This window comes from Saccopteryx bilineata, chromosome 1 (genome assembly GCF_036850765.1).
Source record: "Saccopteryx bilineata isolate mSacBil1 chromosome 1, mSacBil1_pri_phased_curated, whole genome shotgun sequence".
Lineage (NCBI taxonomy): Eukaryota > Metazoa > Chordata > Mammalia > Chiroptera > Emballonuridae > Saccopteryx > Saccopteryx bilineata.
The window spans coordinates 345,428,570-345,446,990 of NC_089490.1; the positions used below are offsets into that span (position 1 = coordinate 345,428,570).

At 47.7% G+C, this 18,421-nt stretch overlaps 1 protein-coding gene across 1 annotated transcript in view; it reads right to left on the bottom strand.

The window, feature by feature from the left end:
• DGAT2 (diacylglycerol O-acyltransferase 2) overlaps window positions 1-5,096 on the bottom strand; it is a 35,708-nt gene extending 30,612 nt beyond the window's left edge. The window contains exon 1 of the mRNA XM_066249917.1: window positions 4,837-5,096. Within this exon, the coding sequence (XP_066106014.1) occupies window positions 4,837-4,876 (40 nt within the window). The 5' untranslated portion in view covers window positions 4,877-5,096. The remainder of the gene's footprint in view (window positions 1-4,836) is intronic.
• Window positions 5,097-18,421: the final 13,325 nt, after the last annotated feature.

Consider the following 18,421-nt stretch of genomic DNA (forward strand, 5'->3'; position numbering starts at 1 on the left):
CCAGACTGAATGTTACCTCTTTCAGAAAGCCTTCCCTGACCCCAAGGTGATTTAGCTGCCCCACCTCCACATCCAGGCATCCAGTTCCCCTTGCTTTCCTTCCTATCACTGTGTGGATCACTGTGACAGTCATCTGTATATCCCCCCAGTCTCACTTCCTCAAAGGCAGAAACGAGAGCTGACCAACCTGTGTGTAGTACAGAGTCTAATGCACAGGAGATGTTCCCTCAATAAACCAAAGGGCTCCACTATGGTGAAGTTTCCTGGATGGCCCAGAGAAGAGCCTGCTACTCTCCATAGTCTTGGTGAGTGTCACACAGGATGAAAAGACCACAAGAACTAACTTGAGTCTCAAAAATGGGGTTACAAAGCACTTCACATTCACGCTCACTCAAATCCTCCCTGCCTTGAGAGTTTGAGATTTGTGATCCTATTTTACTGGGATAGTGAGATCCCCAAAGGGGAAGTAAGCTGCCAGTCATGCCCCAGAGGGAAACCAGGGCTGGAATTCTAGTTCTCTGTCTTCTAAGCCCTGGAAGCAATGAGGGTACCCTGGTGAGTCCAGCTCCATCCAGTCAGCCTTATAGCCAGCTTCTCAAGGGATTGTGGGGTCTCCAGGACAGGGAGACCCAGCCTCAGCACAAGGGACAAAGAGGGAGCCTGAGGAAGAATGAGGAATCACACTGAGGCTAAGAGCAGCGCTTCCTGCCAAGAGGAACAGGGCATATCCCAGGAGGGCTGAGGGCTCATTAATGATTCATTCATTCAACAAATATTTACTGAGAACCTACTACATGCCAGGCACTGAGAAAGACACACAAGGTGCCTGTTCCCAAGGGACTGACATTCTTAAGGGGAGATAATGACCTAAACAGATAAGTCCACATGATAATTTAGGTAATAATAATGACTATAAAAAAATAAAAGGAGATGTGGTGACTAGGGGGTGGCTCTCTAGATGCATGGTCTGAAAAGGACTGTGAGAGGATACTGTATGATCAGCCAGCTATGCAAAAATCTGGGCAGAAGGGCAGCACACACGAAGACCCTGAGCGAGACAGGACTGAACTGGTGGGAAAGCTGCAGGAAGAGGAAGACTACTGGCAGTTCCAGAGCACAACCTGGTAGCAGGTGAGGTCGTGAAGTAGTGGAGCTGCTCACGTGGGGCTTCCTGGCCATGAGGAGGAGTTCAGAAGGCTTAAAGTATGAAGAGGGGCAACTGTCAGTTTGCCTGGCATCACAGCTCTGGGGGCTTGTGGTGTCTCTATCCATCAGGGCAAGCGGGGCTTGGGAGGGTCTGACTGGTGGTGGCACAGTGGATAGAGTATTGACTTGGGACACTGAGGTCCCAGCTTTGAAACCCTGAAGTCACCAGATTGAGTACAGGCTTACCAGCTTGAGTGCAGGGTCACTGGCTTGAGCCCAAAGTCACTCGCTTGAGCAAGGGGTCACTGGCTTGGCTGAAGCCACCTGGTCAAGGCATGTATGAGAAGCAATCAATGAACAACTAAGGTGCCACAACTATGAGTTGATGCTTCTCATCTCTCTCCCCCCTCATTTCTGGAAAAAAAAAAAAAAGGCCCTAGGGAGGGATGACCAGCCACCACATCATGAAAACTGGAAGCTGCTGAGCACCTACAATGGCCAGAGTGTTGTGCTCTGCCCTTTTCACTGCACCACACTGCTCTCTTGGTAAGGAGTCAAGTCACAGTCTGGGAGATGAATCTGGGTTCGAACCCTGGCTTTGTTAACTCCGGACCAGTGCCTTCTCCTTGGAACCTTCAGTGTCCCTTCTGTAATTTAGGGGCTGGACCAGATCCAGTGTTAATAGATCGCTATGCTTTTATGACTCAAATATTGTTGCTGAATTTGGAGGTGGGAGGATGGGAGTGGGGCAGGATTTCCACACTGGCTAATGACTCACCCAACCTGCTAATAAAATATTACTCTTGGCCCTTCTTTCCCAGACCAGATGAGCCTTTGGTAGCATAGATAACCCCAAATTGGTCTCTGTGCAGTTGGGGATGGGGGATAGAGGAGAAGGAAAGCTACAAAAAAATTAGGGGAGAGGGGAACATCAGAATAATGTTCTCATCCTATAATTTAGGCCTGAGTTAGGTAAATGTCAATCCTCAGTTCCAGAGTTATCCCCCAACAACCTAGCCTCCTAGTTTCACCCCCCACCAAGTGCCTGCTTGCATACCCCCAGTGATGAGGAGCTCCATTCCACCCACACTGAGCCTGTTGCAGTCCTCAATAGTTGTTAGAAAGAATTCCTCCATTACATCACAGCCCGTCCCCCATGATCCCACCCAGTTCCTGGCCTTGCTCCTTGAAGCCACACAAAACAAATCAGCTCAGAATTTTACTAGGGTTGCCACCATCTCAGGCTGGGTCATGGGTAAACCCTAGGGGTACAGGCAGGCATCACAGGGTTCTGACCTGATGAGCCTCCAGACCAGGGGCAAAGGCAGAGATGAAAATATGACTAATGCTGCAGTCTCCACTCTGGCACAGGATAGTCCTTCAGAGATTGGAAAATATCAACACAGACTCCTCTCCCTCCAAGAGACACCCACCTACCCAGACACCAAGAACCCAGACACCAAGGTATCTATTTCAATCTCTCACCCTTCAATGGACTTCCCTTCACAGAATCCATGGTGTCTCCTTGAATACCACCATTAACAGGGTGTTCACCACCTCACAACATGGGAACCTTATCTATAGAGGCAAACCAGGCCACTGGGGAGTGTCCTCAAAGACCAAGGATGTAAAAAGCAGGTCTAATGGAGATGCCTAGATAACAAAATTTGCTTCAGCACCCTCCCCTACCCCACCCAGTCTTTCACCAAGGCAGATCCCAGAGAGCTAAACTGATTGGTTTGCATTTCATACCAGCCCTAGTTCTATTCCATGATGGAATTCTTTGCAGCCAATTAAAAAATAATGTTATGAAGATCTGATAACAACATGGGGAAATGCTCCTGATATGCTATTAAGTCACCTAGTCAAAATCATTCACTAGAAGTCCTCCTAAATAACACATTCCAGATCAAAAACATGAGAATCAGGGTCACTGTCTCGGAAAGACACAGTTCCCAGCCTGTGAACAGCTAAGGTGAGGGAAGGGGATCACAATGAAGCATGAATTAGGGTAAGTCTCTTCCTTCCCTTCTTATGGGCCTTTAAAGGACCATAATGGTCCAGCACTCTTAAGTGAGAGGGGCTATCAGAGGCTATCGGGCCAGGTGCATGGGGCACCTCAGGCTGCTTGCCCACCTGGACGGCAACAGCAGCTCAGTAGCTCTCCAAGGGCAAGCAGCCCCAAGACCAAGAGCGGCCGACAATAACAGCAACAGTCACGCAGCGAACAATAGCAACGCCCAGGACACGGTTAAACTGTGATACAGTTCCAGGGTGATGCAGCCACTAGAATATCATAAGTGATTTTGAGTCACAGAAAGAAATACTCATGATATAATATCAAGAAGGAGAAAACAGGATTCAGAACTCTATCTATAGCATGCCCTCAACTTTATCTATATAATATGTATAAATAAAATTTTATAAAGAATATACTAAAATGGCAATAGGAATCTATCTTTGGATAATCAATATCATTAATTTTTATTTTCACCCTGTTTCTCTGTTATTCAAAATTCTAATAATTATCGTTATTTATAATGAAGCTAGGTGGAGCAGGCGATTGTTAGTTACTAAAGAAGAACCCTAAGTAGGACAGGTTCGGCAAGCAGAATAAAGACTTAGAGGGAGGGAGGGAGGGATGTTTCAAGCAAGACAGCCACTCAGATCAGGACAGCTGTGATGACTTCCCAGGGTTTCCCAGATTTGTGTTTAATCCCATGACTAAGGCATTTGTTAAGGAAACTTTGGGCAAGTCATGCACTTCTTCAACCTCAGTTTCTCCAAATATAAGTGGAGAGTTTGGGAGGCGGAAGGGATGCTCTTCCTCCAGGGGAAAAAGCTCTGAAGTTTGATCTCAACTCTGCCTGATTTACTGAGGGCCTCCCTTGCAGGGGCTTGGGCCACACTGAAGGGCACACAGAGTCCTCCGCCCCACTTTCTAAATGTGCCAGGCTCACAGGTCCTTCTGAGTGGGCTCCAAAGCCTAGGCTGGAAGATGGGCATTGGATAAAAGAGAGTTGGGGCACATCTGTCCCAGTCAGACATGTTCTCTGTCTGGTGGCTGTTTCAGGGGACTGCAAAACCCTTGCACTCTGTCCCATCCAGTGTCTCTCCCCTGCTCCCTCTGGAAGAGAGAGGGGAGGGAACTTCCAGGGACCACCAACAGTGCTGGCGATTGGAAATGAGTTATCAAATACCACCCACCCTTATGTCACAGATGAGAAAAACAAGCTGAGGGAAGGAAAGTGATGTAACAGAGGGTGCAGACACTAATGAGTGCTAGAGTGGAGAATGAACCCAGACTTGACTACCATGCCAGGATGCGCGGATCAGACTATGTAACCATTATTCTTCCCTCATCCCACACCGGATGATCTGAGGCAGGCCGGGCGGCAAAGCTTTCCCAAAAGAAAAGGGTTGGAATCTCAGCCTGCACAGTGGCCAGTTCTCCAGCAACATACCCTCATTATAAGAACACGCTCCTGCTAGTCTCAGAGCCCTTCATCACAGCTCGTCTTGAAAACCTTCTTGCAGCTTCGTAACCCCAGGACGAAAGCCCGAAAGGCCCTGCAGACCCCTTGGTGGTGACAGCTTATCTCCCAGACCCTCATCCCATCGCCCAGACTCCTCACGTTTCAGACCCTCCGTTAGAACTCTCACTCCGGGCAACCTGGGCCCGGTGCTCACCTCGCAGGACCCCCGAGTAGGCGGCTATGAGGGTCTTCATGTTGAAGCAGGTGCAGGTAACGGCCGTGCGGGAATCCGCTTTACCCCGCGCCCCTGGCCCATGCCCCGGCCGCCGGGGCCAGGGCTTCGTGCCGAGCACGGGAGCCCGCGGGCCGCGCGGACGCCTGCGCGGCTAGCACAGGGGGATGGCGCGGACGGGCCTGGGTAATATGACGAGTGGCGGGACGCAAAGCCCTAGCCGTGGCCACTGCGCGCGTGACTCAGAGCGCTGCATTTTATAACCTCACAACGGGGCGGGGCCCGATGCGGATGGGGGCGGGGCCAGCGTTCCACCCCTTGCCCGCCCCACTGCCTCCGGGGAGCGTGGCTGGGGCTCTCTGCTACGCCCGCGCCCCTGTTTTGTTCGCGGTAGGCGGGAGGCGGAAGAGACTTGGAGGTCGAATCCTCATTGCAAGAGGTGCGCCTAGTTGGTTAGTCCTACTGCTACCTCTTATCCGCCCCTCTGCCGCTCCCCGCGGAGATTGGTTCTGCTTGGCAGTTAGACCTCAGGGAGGTGGTAACCGAGCACGTGCAGTGCTTGCAGACCGCGTGTTGTGTTTTAATTCATTTGCCAACGCCTTTCCTTGGCTGCAGATGCCATAGTCCCGTCTCTGCTTGGTATCAGGGATTAGTTAGGTTAAGTTTGGGCTCCTAAACCATCCAAGCTGCCTTTACCTTTCCATCTGTTTATTAAGAAACCTCAGGCCCTGGCCGGTTGGCTCAGTGGTAGAGCGTCGGCCTGGTGTGTAGAAGTCCCGGGTTCGATTCCCGGCCAGGGCACACAGGAGAAGCCCCCATCTGCTTCTCCACCCCTCCCCTTCTCCTTCCTCTCTGTCTCTCTCTTCCCCTCCCACAGCCGAGGCTCCATTGGAGCAAAGATGGCCTGGGCGCTGGGGATGGCTCCTTGGCCTCTGCCCCATGCGCTGGAGTGGCTCTGGTCGCAACAGAGCAACGCCCCGGAGGGGCGGAGCATCGCCCCCTGGTGGGCAGAGCGTCGCCCCCTGGTGGGCGTGCCGGGTGGATCCCAGTTGGGCGCATGCGGGAGTCTGTCTGACGGTCTCTCCCCATTTCCAGCTTCAGAAAAATACAAAAAAACAAAACAAAACAAACAAACAAACAAAAAAAACCCCTGGGCTTGCCTGGTCAAGGCACATATGAGAAGTGATGCTTCCTGTTTCTCCCCTGCTTCTCTCTCTTCCTCTCTCTCTCTCTCCTCTCTAAAATGAATTAATAAAATCTTTAAAAAAAAAAAAAAGAAAGAAACCTCAGAAAGCATCTGTCTATTCAATGCTGAGTGCTAGGGATCCAGAACAATCAACCCAGGTAGGCTCTGCCCTTGGGGTGCTCATGTTGGTGGTGATAGTACTGGAAGGGGACGGTGTTGACTACACAAACAGGTGCCAGCAGTACTGGGGAAAGAGAAACTCTGCCTTGGCCTGGGGACTGGGTGCATTCCCCAAAAAGGTTAGTGCACAGCAGCTTTGGAATCAGGTAGACCTTAAGTCCAATTCTGGGCCTGCGTTTCTTGAACTTCGGTTTCCATATCTGTAAAATGGGTATAATAACAATTATTATGTTAGGTGCTTTGAGAACTAGATGAGATTAGATGTGAAAAAAGCCTAGCATAGTGCTAGGCACAAAGAAAGTGTTCCAAAATTATTTTCATTGTACACTGATGAGTACTGTAGTTCTGTAGATGGAAGGCAGACAGGCATAATAAAGTCTTAGATAAGCCACCATGTTTGGGGCAGGGCCAGGGTACCTGGAGTGTCTCGAGCTCAGGCAGCTGTGGCAGAGGAGGCTGGGTTTGATCTTATGAAGGTCCTTGAATACCACCACTCTTAGGATGTTGGGGTAGGAGAGGAGCTTTTGGAATATCTTTGGGTAGGGAAATGACAGTGGTTGGAGAGCCCTTCAACCATAGTGGGAATTGATGTGAGAAGCTAAAGGCCGAGAGGGCTGTGAGGAGCTGCAGGAGGGACCCAGGTGAAAGAGGAGCAGTGGTGGAGGGAATGGAGGGAAAGGCCTGGTCTAGAGAAAAGCATAGGAGGTGGTGAGATCTATTGGACTGTGGTGAAATGGCATATTGGATTTTGCAGGTGAGGAAAGGAGTGGGGGCAAGAAGCATGCCAGCGAGAAGACAGCTTCCTTGGGCACAGCTTGAGCAAGTTGGTTGTGGGACCACAGCATAAGAGGAGAAGGAGTCTCAGCTGTTGAGCTGTTGAGTCTCACCTGGAGGAGAGGGGTATGATAGAAACCACAGTGCCAGGGCAGCATGTGACAAGTGCCACTAATGGGACATAGAAACACTTCTATTTGTTTAACCCTCTGAAGGCTTTAGGAGTAAACTTCTTTGAGAAAATGTTGTTGAGCTCTGAGGTATAAGTGAACCAAGAGTAGAAGAAAAAGTATTCTGTGTCGGGCATGTGCTGAGGCTCTGAGGCTGAAAAGCACTTGGTGCCTTTAAGGAAACTAAGGGAAGGCTAGTGACATACCAGACTTGTGGGGAACAGTGGGGACAAGTATGTGCAAAGGCTGGGAGGTAAGAACAGGTGTGGTGTATTTCTGGGTAAAGGGAAGTACAGCCAGCTAGATGCTGAAGATGCCACTGAGCTCTTGCATCCTCTTCCCAAAGGTATATTTGGGTTCTCTTGGTAGAAAGACCCCTGCTGGCTTGGAAGGACCCCAGGTTAGTGTATGGATGTGCCTATTTCAAAAGGGTCTCCTGAGTAGGAGGTCTTGACCTAAAACCCATGGCCCACCCACAAACTTCATGGTATGAGCTAAGGGGCAGAGCTTGGGCTAGGAGGCAGGAGGTCTAGATTCTGGCCTTTCCTCTACCACTGACTTGCCAAGTGTCCTTGGGCAAGACTCTATCCCAGTCTAGGTTTCGGTTTCTGCATCATGAAATGGTGATGACAGTTTCTATACCGCTGATTTCATTTCAATATTTGAGGATCAAATGAAATCACAATGTGTGGAAAGTAACATATTATCTTAAATGGCAAGATTACAGATCTTCAAGGCCTCTTTGAAGCATTCAGATCCTAGGTTCATCTGCTTCCGCATGATTTTCCTGTGCACTTTCCTGGGCCTGGTTTTCACTGGGACAGAGGGAGTAATAAGACAGCCCTTGCCTTTGAAGAGACCCAACCAAGAGATGGTGTCCCAAAGCCAATGCTTGCAGCCAGACAGCCAGGCTGTGATGCAGGGGAACGTAGCAGGCTATGCTGAGTTCAGGCCTTCCCTTTGGCTCAGTTACTGTCTGTCTACTTCTTCATTGGTCCCAGAGATTGCCAAAAGCGGGAACCTCATCACCCTGTGCCTCAGGGCAGGCCTGGCCTGGCCTGGCATAGTGGCTCAATCATGCCACCATTGATGAACGAATACAATAGAGTCATGAACCAAGTGCTCTGGGAGCATGAAGGAGGGATAGTAAATTGGGATGGTTGAGAGGAGGTGACATTGCTGCTGAATCTGAGGTATGAGTATGATTGTGCCTGCTAGAGAGTAAAGAGAAGGGTGTTCAGGCAGAGGCCTGGAGATGGGAACCATGAGCACCCTGGGGGCTGGAAGAGGCATACAGGCAGGAGAGGGAGAGGAGATGCAGCTGGAGAGGTTGACAGGGACCAGATCTGAAGAACCTTATAACCAGCCAAGAAGCTTGGGTTTTACTTTGGGGGGGGGTCAAACCAAAGGAGGGGCGTGAGCAGAAGGCACCTTGATTAGATTGGAAGGTTGGAAACAGGTGGGTTGGTGGTGTACAGCAGGGGTGGGGCTTAGGGAATGGGACAATAAAACCTCTCCCAAGTTAGGCTCCTCACACACATGTGGGATCATCCACCAGAGGATGCAAGGGCAAGTGTGAGGGCTGAAAGGGGGCATCACTTATTTCTGGGCCACCTTACAGAGTGACAGTTCCCTCCTGTTGGCCTCTAGCTGCCAAGCCCAGGGCTACTGCTTAAGCAGTTTGGTGCCGATTGGCTTTGGATGAAAAACTAGACCTAGAATTAGAGTAGCCTAGAAAGGACAGTTTTTGGCAGCTTTCTGTGTTCTGAGACTGGTCTCCCCTGCGTGAGGTGAGCATGGGGCCACACACACGAGGCACTGACTTCGCAGCCCCTCCCCACACATCCTGCCATCCCTGCATTCCTGTCTGTAATGGCCTGCCCTGCTCTCTTTCTGCAGGTGTGTGAGCAGGATGGCTCCAAGATCTAGATCACCTTTCCTTCTACATCTCCCAACCCAACCTACAGGTGCTTTGGCCAAACCACAAATAGAAAAGTCAAGCTACCAAGCAGCATTTGTTCAGGGTAACTTCACCAAGTGTGGCACCTCCCACCATCCCCCTTCAGTCACCAGTGTTGTGTTGCTGTTGGAACTTATGAGTACAGCTTTGTAGCTTATGAGGATTTGGACACTTGCTCCTCTGAGACTCCTTATGAAAATGGCATCCTTAGCCCCACCATTGCATAAGCAGGGTAAGCGGTCAGCCTACAAGGCAGAGAGCACACTTGCCCTAAGAGAAGCATAAGGCGAAGTGCAGAAAGAGACATTTACCAAGCACTGTGCCGTGTGCTAGTCCCTGGCCTGTCCCAGTCCTTGCTCTCCTGGAGCTTTTGAAGTTAAAGGTCAAAATGAAAAGAAGGAATATATTACTCCCTGGAGTTTTCAGAGAAGGGGTCTTTTAGGGAAGATACCAGAGACTGATATGAATTTAGCCCTGACCTCATGCATAACATTGTAATACATACTGTTATTTAACCTTCACAACCCTGGAGGTATGAATTCACAATTATATTAAACTAGAGATGAAGAAATTGAGGCATAAAGAGGTGATAGCTAGTTGGAAGAAGAGCTGGGACTGAAATCTTTGTTGGTCTGATGGCAAAGGCCTTGCTTATTCTACTTTACCTGGGCCTGGATGGAGAGAATGGGTGGGGAAATGAGAGAGAGAGAGGAGGGGGGGACCCGAATCCAGGTTTTTAAACACCTTTTCAGTCCTGTATTGTGATGGTGCAGTTGAAGTGACTTGGGCAGAAAGGATAAGACTAAGTCTGGGGATTTTGCAACACAGTCATTGGGCAATCCCCAAAATTATGTCATCGTTATCTCTTTTTGTGTGTGTACCCAATGTTGAGAAAGAACTTAAAGCTGAGATAAACTCAGGGAAATTTGAATCTAGCTAGTCCAGGGTGGGCTCTGCCAAGCCAATCCCCTTAGACCTAGAGTTTGGACACTCTGTGGCCCTCAATTTCCCCTCTTGACTATCCCAGACCTCATTATTATACCAGGAACAGATGAAGAAGAAATGGCTTGGCTGCTCTGGGAGCCCTCCATTAGGACATTTAAACTAAGATATTAAATATATTGACATAAAGTTGTTCATACTATTTGCTCATTATCCTTTTAATATCTGTAGGAGCTGTAGCGATGTCTCTTTTTTTAATCCTGATGTTGGTAATTTATGTCTTCCTTCTTTTTTCTCTTGACCAGTCTGACTAGAGGTTTATTAATTTATTTTTTCAATAACCTTTGGTTTCAATGATTTTTTCTCTGTCTTCAAATTTATTTTTCTTCTCTTATCTTTATTATTTCCTTCCTTTGGCTTGATTAGGATATACTTTGCTTTTCTTTCCTTAAGTTTAGATTATTGGTTCCACACTTCTCTTATTTTCTAATGCAAGCATTTTAATGCTATAAATTTTCTTCTACAAACTTCTCTAGCTGCATTCCATAAATTTCAACATATTATGTTTTCATTTTCATTCAATTTAAACTATTTTAATTCCTTTTGTAATTTCTTCTTTGACCCCTTACTCATTTAAAAGTGTGTTGTTTCCAAATATTTGAGGAATTTTTTTTTGTTATTGATTTCTTTCTAGTTTGATTCCATTTAAATTAGAAAACATTTTATGTAATTTCAATTCTTTTAAATTTGTTGAGGTTTGTTTCATGGTCAGTCTTAGCAAATTTTTTTTCTTCCCAAGTTTTTAATATGCATTTGAAAAGAGTGTTTATTCTGTTGATATTGTATATAGAGTTTTGTTAGTTGTTGGATGTTGTTATTTTGGTCTTCTGTATCCTTGTGATTTTCTGTCTAATTTCAGTCTATCAATTACTGAATGAAGAGAGAAAATTTGAAGTCACCCACCATATTGTGGATTTATTTATTTACTTTTCTTTCAATTTTATCAGTTTTTGCTTCATGTATTTTAAAATCTGCTTTCTGGCTCTGTTTGCTCAGGATTATTATATCTTCTTCATAAATAGATTTTAGAAAATGACAACTAGGTGAGGGTTCAGCCTTTTCTTTCTCTAAGGAGGTGGAATAACTGCAATGTGGGTACAGAGTCTGTTGTAAGGGAGGGCATTTCTTTATCATCTCCATTCCTATAATATTTGTTCTGAAATCTACTTTGTCTCATATTAATATAGCCACCCTAATTTTCTCTTGATTAGTGTTCATATAATGTAACTTTTTTCTTCCCTTTTTAAACTATGTATTTATATTTATTTCTTTTTATTTTAAAGATTTATTTGTTGATTTGAGAGAGAGAGAGAGAGAGAGAGGCTGGGCAGGGTGGGGGAGTGGGAAGCATCAACTCATGGTTGCTTCTCATATGTGCCTTGACCAAGCAAGCCCGGGGTTTGGGTTTCAAACCAGCAATCTCAGCGTTTCAAGTCAATGCCTTATTCACTGTGCCACCGCAGGTCAGGCTTGCATTTATGTTGAAAGTAAGGTTCTTATACATAGCATATAGTTGAGTCTCTGTCTGTTTGTTTGTTTTAATTCAAATACAATGGAATAAAAATAAATGTTCTACAGCATGACAAAAGTTAAAGACAAATGTATACACATATCAGAGACTTGGCTTGAAGAACCAAAGATGACTCTAAGTGCATTCATGAGAATAGCAATGGACAATAGTAGGTGAGGAGAAGAAAGACAGGAATGAAAAAACAATGATCTTCCGAGACAGTGTTCAAAGACAACCCAAAGACTTCCTAGAAACTGTTTTCTGGAGTTTTATGTCGAAGTTCATTTCAAAATGGCTGACCTTCTGTGTGCCTAGAAGACTTTGGGGTCCTCAGCTGGAAAGGAAAATGGGGCTGGGGGACTGAGGGATTGGCCATGCAGGGGGAGAGAATTGATCCAAATCCAAATTGAAGATCATCAACCTGGCTTTATCACATTTCTCGGTAAACACCTTTTCTCTGGTGGTAGTGATGAACCTGCGTTTGGTCAGCTCAGAGGCCAGGTCCCTATAGGGGAGGCTCAGCCCTTTGCCCATGGGCTCTTCTGAGCCATGGCCTTGTGCTCAGAGGACTCAAGGAATTTAGATTCAGTCCACCTGTGAATCTTTTGATACCAGATCAGCTCCGTCTAGAGCCCCTTCCACACCTCAGCTCATGGCCTTGCAAAGAAATGCCCTCCCCTACAACAGACTCTGTACCCACATTGCAGTTATTCCTCCTCCTTAGAGAAAGAAAAGGCTGAACCCTCACCTAGTTGTTATTTTTTAAAATCTCATTTGATACTCTCTGACTTTTAATTGGGTGTTTAGGTCTTTTCATCATTAATATAATTATTGATATTGCTGAATTTAAGTCTACCACCTTGCTAGTTATTTTCTATTTTTGCTGTTCAACCTTACATGCTTTTTTGGGTTTAATTTAGTATGTTATTATAATTTCCTTGTATTCTACTACTGGGTTATTGATTATACCTCTAGTATAATCAATACTAGGTTGATCTAGGGTTTATATAAATTTTTTTTTGTATTTTTCTGAAGCTGGGAACGGGGAGAGACAGTCAGACAGACTCCTGCATGCGCCGGACCGGGATCCACCCGGCACGCCCACCAGGGGGCAACACTCTGCCCACCAGGGGGCGATGCTCTGCCCCTCCGGGGCATCGCTCTGCCGCGACCAGAGCCACTCTAGCGCCTGGGGCAGAGGCCAAGGAGCCATCTCCAGCACCCGGGCCATCTTTGCTCCAATGGAGCCTCGGCTGCGGGAGGGGAAGAGAGAGACAGAGAGGAAAGAGAGGGGGAGGGGTGGAGAAGCAGATGGTCGCTTCTCCTGTGTGCCCTGGCCGGGAATCGAACCCAGGACTTCCGCACGCCAGGCCGAAGCTCTACCACTGAGCCAACCGGCCAGGGCCAGGTTTATATACATTTTAGTTATCAGAATGTACCTTTGAAAAATAATGTACCGGCCCTGGCCAGTTGGCTCAGCGGTAGAGCGTCGGCCTGGCGTGCGGGGGACCCAGGTTCGATTCCCGGCCAGGGCACATAGGAGAAGCGCCCATTTGCTTCTCCACCCCCCCCTCCTTCCTCTCTGTCTCTCTCTTCCCCTCCCGCAGCCAAGGCTCCATTGGAGCAAAGATGGCCCGGGCTCTGGGGATGGCTTCTTGGCCTCTGCCCCAGGCGCTAGAGTGGCTCTGGTCGCGGCAGAGCGACGTCCCGGAGGGGCAGAGCATCGCCCCCTGGTGGGCAGAGCGTCTCCCCTGGTGGGCGTGCCAGGTGGATCCCGGTCGGGCGCATGCCGGAGTCTGTCTGTCTCTCCCCGTTTCCAGCTTCGGAAAAATACAAAAAAAAAAAAAAAAAAAAGGAAAAATAATGTACCATTTCACATACAAGGTAAGAACCTCACAAAAGTATGCTTCCATTTCTGTACCCCTATTTTTGGTGCCATTTTTTATACAGCTTTCATCTACAGATGTTATAAACTCTATGATATATTGTTACTATTTCTGCTTGGGACAGTTCATCATTTTTTAAGGTGTTCACGGAGCACTTTAATGGTCAAACTATTTTCATTTCGTTTGTTCACTCATATTCATGATCTAATTTAGCTAGAACACAAGCTACCTGGGGTGTGAATGTCAGGGATTGTTGATCCCCATTGACAGCGGAGTGAGATTCAAAAAGGGGTTGGAATTAGGCCTAGGTCAGCCAATGAGATCAGAGTAAGCTAGCCTGAAGCGCAGGATCTAACGCTCTTCCCCAGAGCTCCAGGCTAGAGCTCCCCTACATTTCTGCAGCAGCTTGTGCCTCCCTCTGTCGGAGGATAGGTAAGATCTGGCAAAGCAGAGAGGCCTGGGGCGGGGAAGCCTGAGTGGCTGGTGGTTGGAGCCGTGCACTAAATGTGAGCATGTCCTGGTAGGGAGAAGATGTCCTCCATTGTTGCTTCCTGGCCTCGTGGGCTTGACAGGGTCAGGAGGGTTTTGTTGAATGAAGAAATGAAAAAAAAATTATCTTCCATTTTTTTTCAGGCTTATGAATTCTAAACCTTCAAAGCCAGTGATGACCCTTGAGTTCCCAGCGCCAGGCATAGGAAACTGCTAGTAAATATTTATTTAAAAGATCATAGCACCAAACTCAATTCTTTCACAGGTTAAAATAAAAGACAAGGAGTAGAGGGAATGGGCAGTTATTGTTTAGTGGGTACAGAGTTTTAGTTTTGCACGATGCAAGAGTTCTGCTGCAGAATGGTGGTGATGGTTGCAACAATGTGAATGTAACTTGATGCTACTGATGTGCACACTTTAAGATGCTCAAGATGTAAAAGTTATGGTATTTAAAAACTTGAAAAGAAATATGACAAAATAAATACACTTTCTAACCAGAAGAAACAGAACAAGGTTAAACCTGCCTTACTTCTTTCCACTCCCCCAAATGTAAAAGACACCGTTAGGCTGTGCCCTTCAGGAGACCTGGGGGACACAGCACACACCCATCCCCACCTGGATTAACCCCAGTCCTGAGGCACCCAGCCTGGGCTTCAAGATCCTGGGGTATCTGGGTTTTTTTTCTGAAGCCAGGGGCAGCATTAGAGACAGGGCAAGTGGGACAAGGAGAAGGGAAGCCCTCCACTAGACAGTGTCCCCACTGTGCATGCCCTCTGGCTTTTACAAAGCACGGGAGTGGTGTCACATCAGCAAAGCCACAGGACCCAGCCGGTTACACAACCGTGGATGGTACATAACAAGAACAAAAATAGTCACCTGCTCCCCAGAGTTCGTTGTGTGCCAGGGACCTGCCAAGTGCTCTGCCTGCTAAGTCATCCCGTTTAATTCTCCCAGGCTGCGAGGTCAGTCCAGCCGTCATCAACTCTGACACAAGAGGAAACGAAGACACAGCCAGGTAAGCAGCTGGTTCATTCATTCGGTGAGTGCCGCGCCACAAGAAGTAGATTTGACGCTTGAATCTTGTGCTCCAAATGCCATACTTTGCTGTGCCATTGAAGGCCTTCCATGAATGGGGAAATGGGGAAATTGAGTCCCTCAGAATGGCATCCTTAAAGTTGCTCAACCAAGTGATGGTGGAGTTGCCATGGGGATCCAGATCTCCCAGTTTCCAGAATGGTGCCTTTTCTACCCTAGGAGGATTCATCTGAGAAAGAGAAGGTCTAGCCTTTGGCGACCAGAGTACCATCCGCCTCCTACGTGTGCACCCTTGAGGGCAGTGTGGTGAGAGGTATTGGCAGAGCAGTTCTTGTCTCCCTCCCTCCACCTTGGAAGATGTCTCTTTTCCTGCTTTCTGATCCTGACTACTTCATTTTCCAAGGAGAGATGATGGTTGAAGGAGACATCACAGGAAAGGGGACCCAAGCAGAAAATTTCCTAACCCAAGTCTGTTGGGGGTGTTGCGGAGAGGTCATCGGGCCTACAGGGGAGGTGGGTACAGCTCCTACAGAGACTCAGGGTACAGCTTGCCACAGGGGAGAGCCTGTGGAGACACATGTCCCCTCTCCAGACCTCTACATCCTCTTTGTTCAACGGGGTTGTGAGGAGGTAGTTTCTAAGCCTACCTCCCTGTTTCAGGTCAGGTTTCCTAGAAGCAGACCCTGTGATGAGGAGATCTGTGAGACTAGTTTATTGAGGAAATGCCTGCAGGAGAAACTGGAGAGGGAGCTGGGGCAGCCGGAAAAGGAAGAGGAAGAAACTAAGCAGGTGTGATCCCAGACCAGGAGCAGCTTCAGCCATATCCCACCCGCAGCCTGGGAGTCTGTTCCAGTTGAGAACGAGGCAGCTGGCTTTCACCAGTTAGTCCTGACTAAGGGTCTCCAGGGAGGGGTAGAGTGCAAGGGGGCGATAGAAACTCCCAGGTGTTTGCCACACTCTGCTCATGGGGTGAAGTGTCTTCAGTGACTTCAGGTAAGCCCAGGAGAGTTGCAGGGGCAGGTGGTTTGAAAGAAAAGTCAACAGAATTACGAAGTGGGGTCCAGGTCAAAGGGGATCTGGTGGCGCACTAAGAGGGTCGCCTGCACCACCCTTAGGATTCCTCCTAACATTTCAGGATTCTGGGTCTTTTCCAGCAGCACTGAATCAACGACAGAAGGAGGGAGGGACTGATAGATTGGAAGCTTCAGTACTGTGGGAGCTTTGGAGTAAGAATGGAGGTTACAGCATCGGGGGAACCCCGAACCCAGATGTCATAGTTCGGCAGGGCTGAGGGTGCTTGACTCCCTTCCACGCTCTCAAGTCCTGCCTTTATACATGCACAGAGTCATGCACACAGCCGTGTACGCTCAGATATGTGGGACACAGGAACACCCTTTTGTGAATGCATGTACACAGACATACACATGCACTTTTACACAAGCTCGTATTTGCACATAGATACTCTTGAAGAAACATATTCATAGATATGCATGCTTGCTTGCACCTACATGTTCCTGAGCTCATCTCAGAAGCATGGCCAACTAACGTTCTTTTTACTCCTGCTCTGGGGAGGGGGATGGGCAGGCAGGGTCCAAGGCCAGGCCAGTTGCAGCTGGCTACTGAGGATTGACCTTTGGCTGTAATGGCCCAGATCGCGCCAGTTCCAGAACTTAGACTTGTGTCTGTCTGGGGTTGCTTGTGGAGGACTGATAAAAGTGTCTGGAAGCTCAGCTGACATCTCCCCCACCCCTTTCATGTCCCCCAAATTTCTACTCTCACCTTTGACCCAGTCCTTAGACCATCAGTAAGCCAGGGCCCCCTGTCTCCATTGCATCAAGGAGGATCTGAGATCCAGGGAAGGAAATGAACTGGGGCTCCTGACGGGTATCCCCAGTCCCTGATTGGTAGCCTGCTTCCTTTCCAAATGGCAGGAGCAAGCAGCAGGAACATTGTCATTGGGAAGCAAGGGACATCAGTGCAGAGTAGCATCGGGGAAAGCTTTCTGGAGAAGGTAATGTCTGCAATGACTCCTAAAAGATTAACAGAAGTGGATTTGGGTGTAAGTAGGGTAAAAGGCATTTAGCCAGAGGGAACCGCTTATATAAAATGCTTGTTCTAGGGAAACAAGGTGTCCTAGGGAACTGGAAGAAGTTCAGAAGGGTGGGGGTGAGGGGTAGGGAGCAGCTCGGAAGGAAGGCAGGAGTCACACCATGAAGGGCTGTACTCTAGCCAAGGAGCTAGAGGCTGTCAGAGGGCACCGAGAAGCCACTGGGTTTTCATCAGTGGAATAATTTTGTCAGACCTATGCTGGAAAATCTTGGCTCCAAAGTGCAGGGTGGATCTGGGGATGGCTTAAGACAGATTTGAGATGGGACATAGGGCAACTGATTAAGTAGTGGCTAACAGAGGCTTTGAAGGCCAAGAGGCAAAATGAGACCATTAAGTAACAAAACCATTACATAACAAGCGAGGAAACAAATTTCCACAAAATTTTAACGGACAAAATTCAAAGTAATTATGGTAATTGAATACAAACTTGTAATACAGGTCAGTTAATGAAAAGACTGGAATATTTTGGAGGATAGCATTTCTCTTAACTGAGGCTTAAAGTTAGTAGCATTCCCCACTATCTTTTTAATTGAAAACATTCATCTGTAAAAATCATTCTTAGTTCACAGGTTATTCAAACACAGGCTGAACCCTGGCCTAGACTAGTGGGGCCTGGCTGAAAGCAAGCAGAACAGTGCTTGCATCTCCACCACTACTGCCATTGCTTAGAGGTCACTTCTTCCAGAGGGCTCCAGCTAAAATATACCCTTGTTACTAGGAGACACTGAGATCCTTTATCCAATAGGAAGACACAAAAATAGGAACATCTGTAATCATAACATCTCAGGGCAAGAAGTCCTTCTCCAGTCCTCTCCCAGGGCAGGAGTAACGTAACATGTGTTTCTTGGAATTATACCATATCCCAGATAGGGAAAATCACTTGCTTGAGGTCACACGCAAGTTGCTGACAGAGCTGGGATTTGAACCCAAGTCTCAAGGTTCCTAGCTGGAGTTCCTTTCCCTACCACCATGTCCCTGCCATGGACTCCTGATAATATGGTGGGGATTAGCACATGGGGAAGGAGTAGTGTCAGGACTAACCTGCCCAAGATAAAATGCTCTTCAGGTTCCTGCCTTCCCCAAATAGCAGTTCAGGGACCAATTCTCTCATTTACATACATTTGCATATATAATTACCAGATGAGAAAACTAAGGCTCAGAAAGAATGAATAACTTGCTTGGCATGTGTAGTAGGTTAAAAAATGGCCCCCCAAAAGATTCACATCCTAGTTCCTAGAACCTATGGATGTTACGTTAAAAGGGATA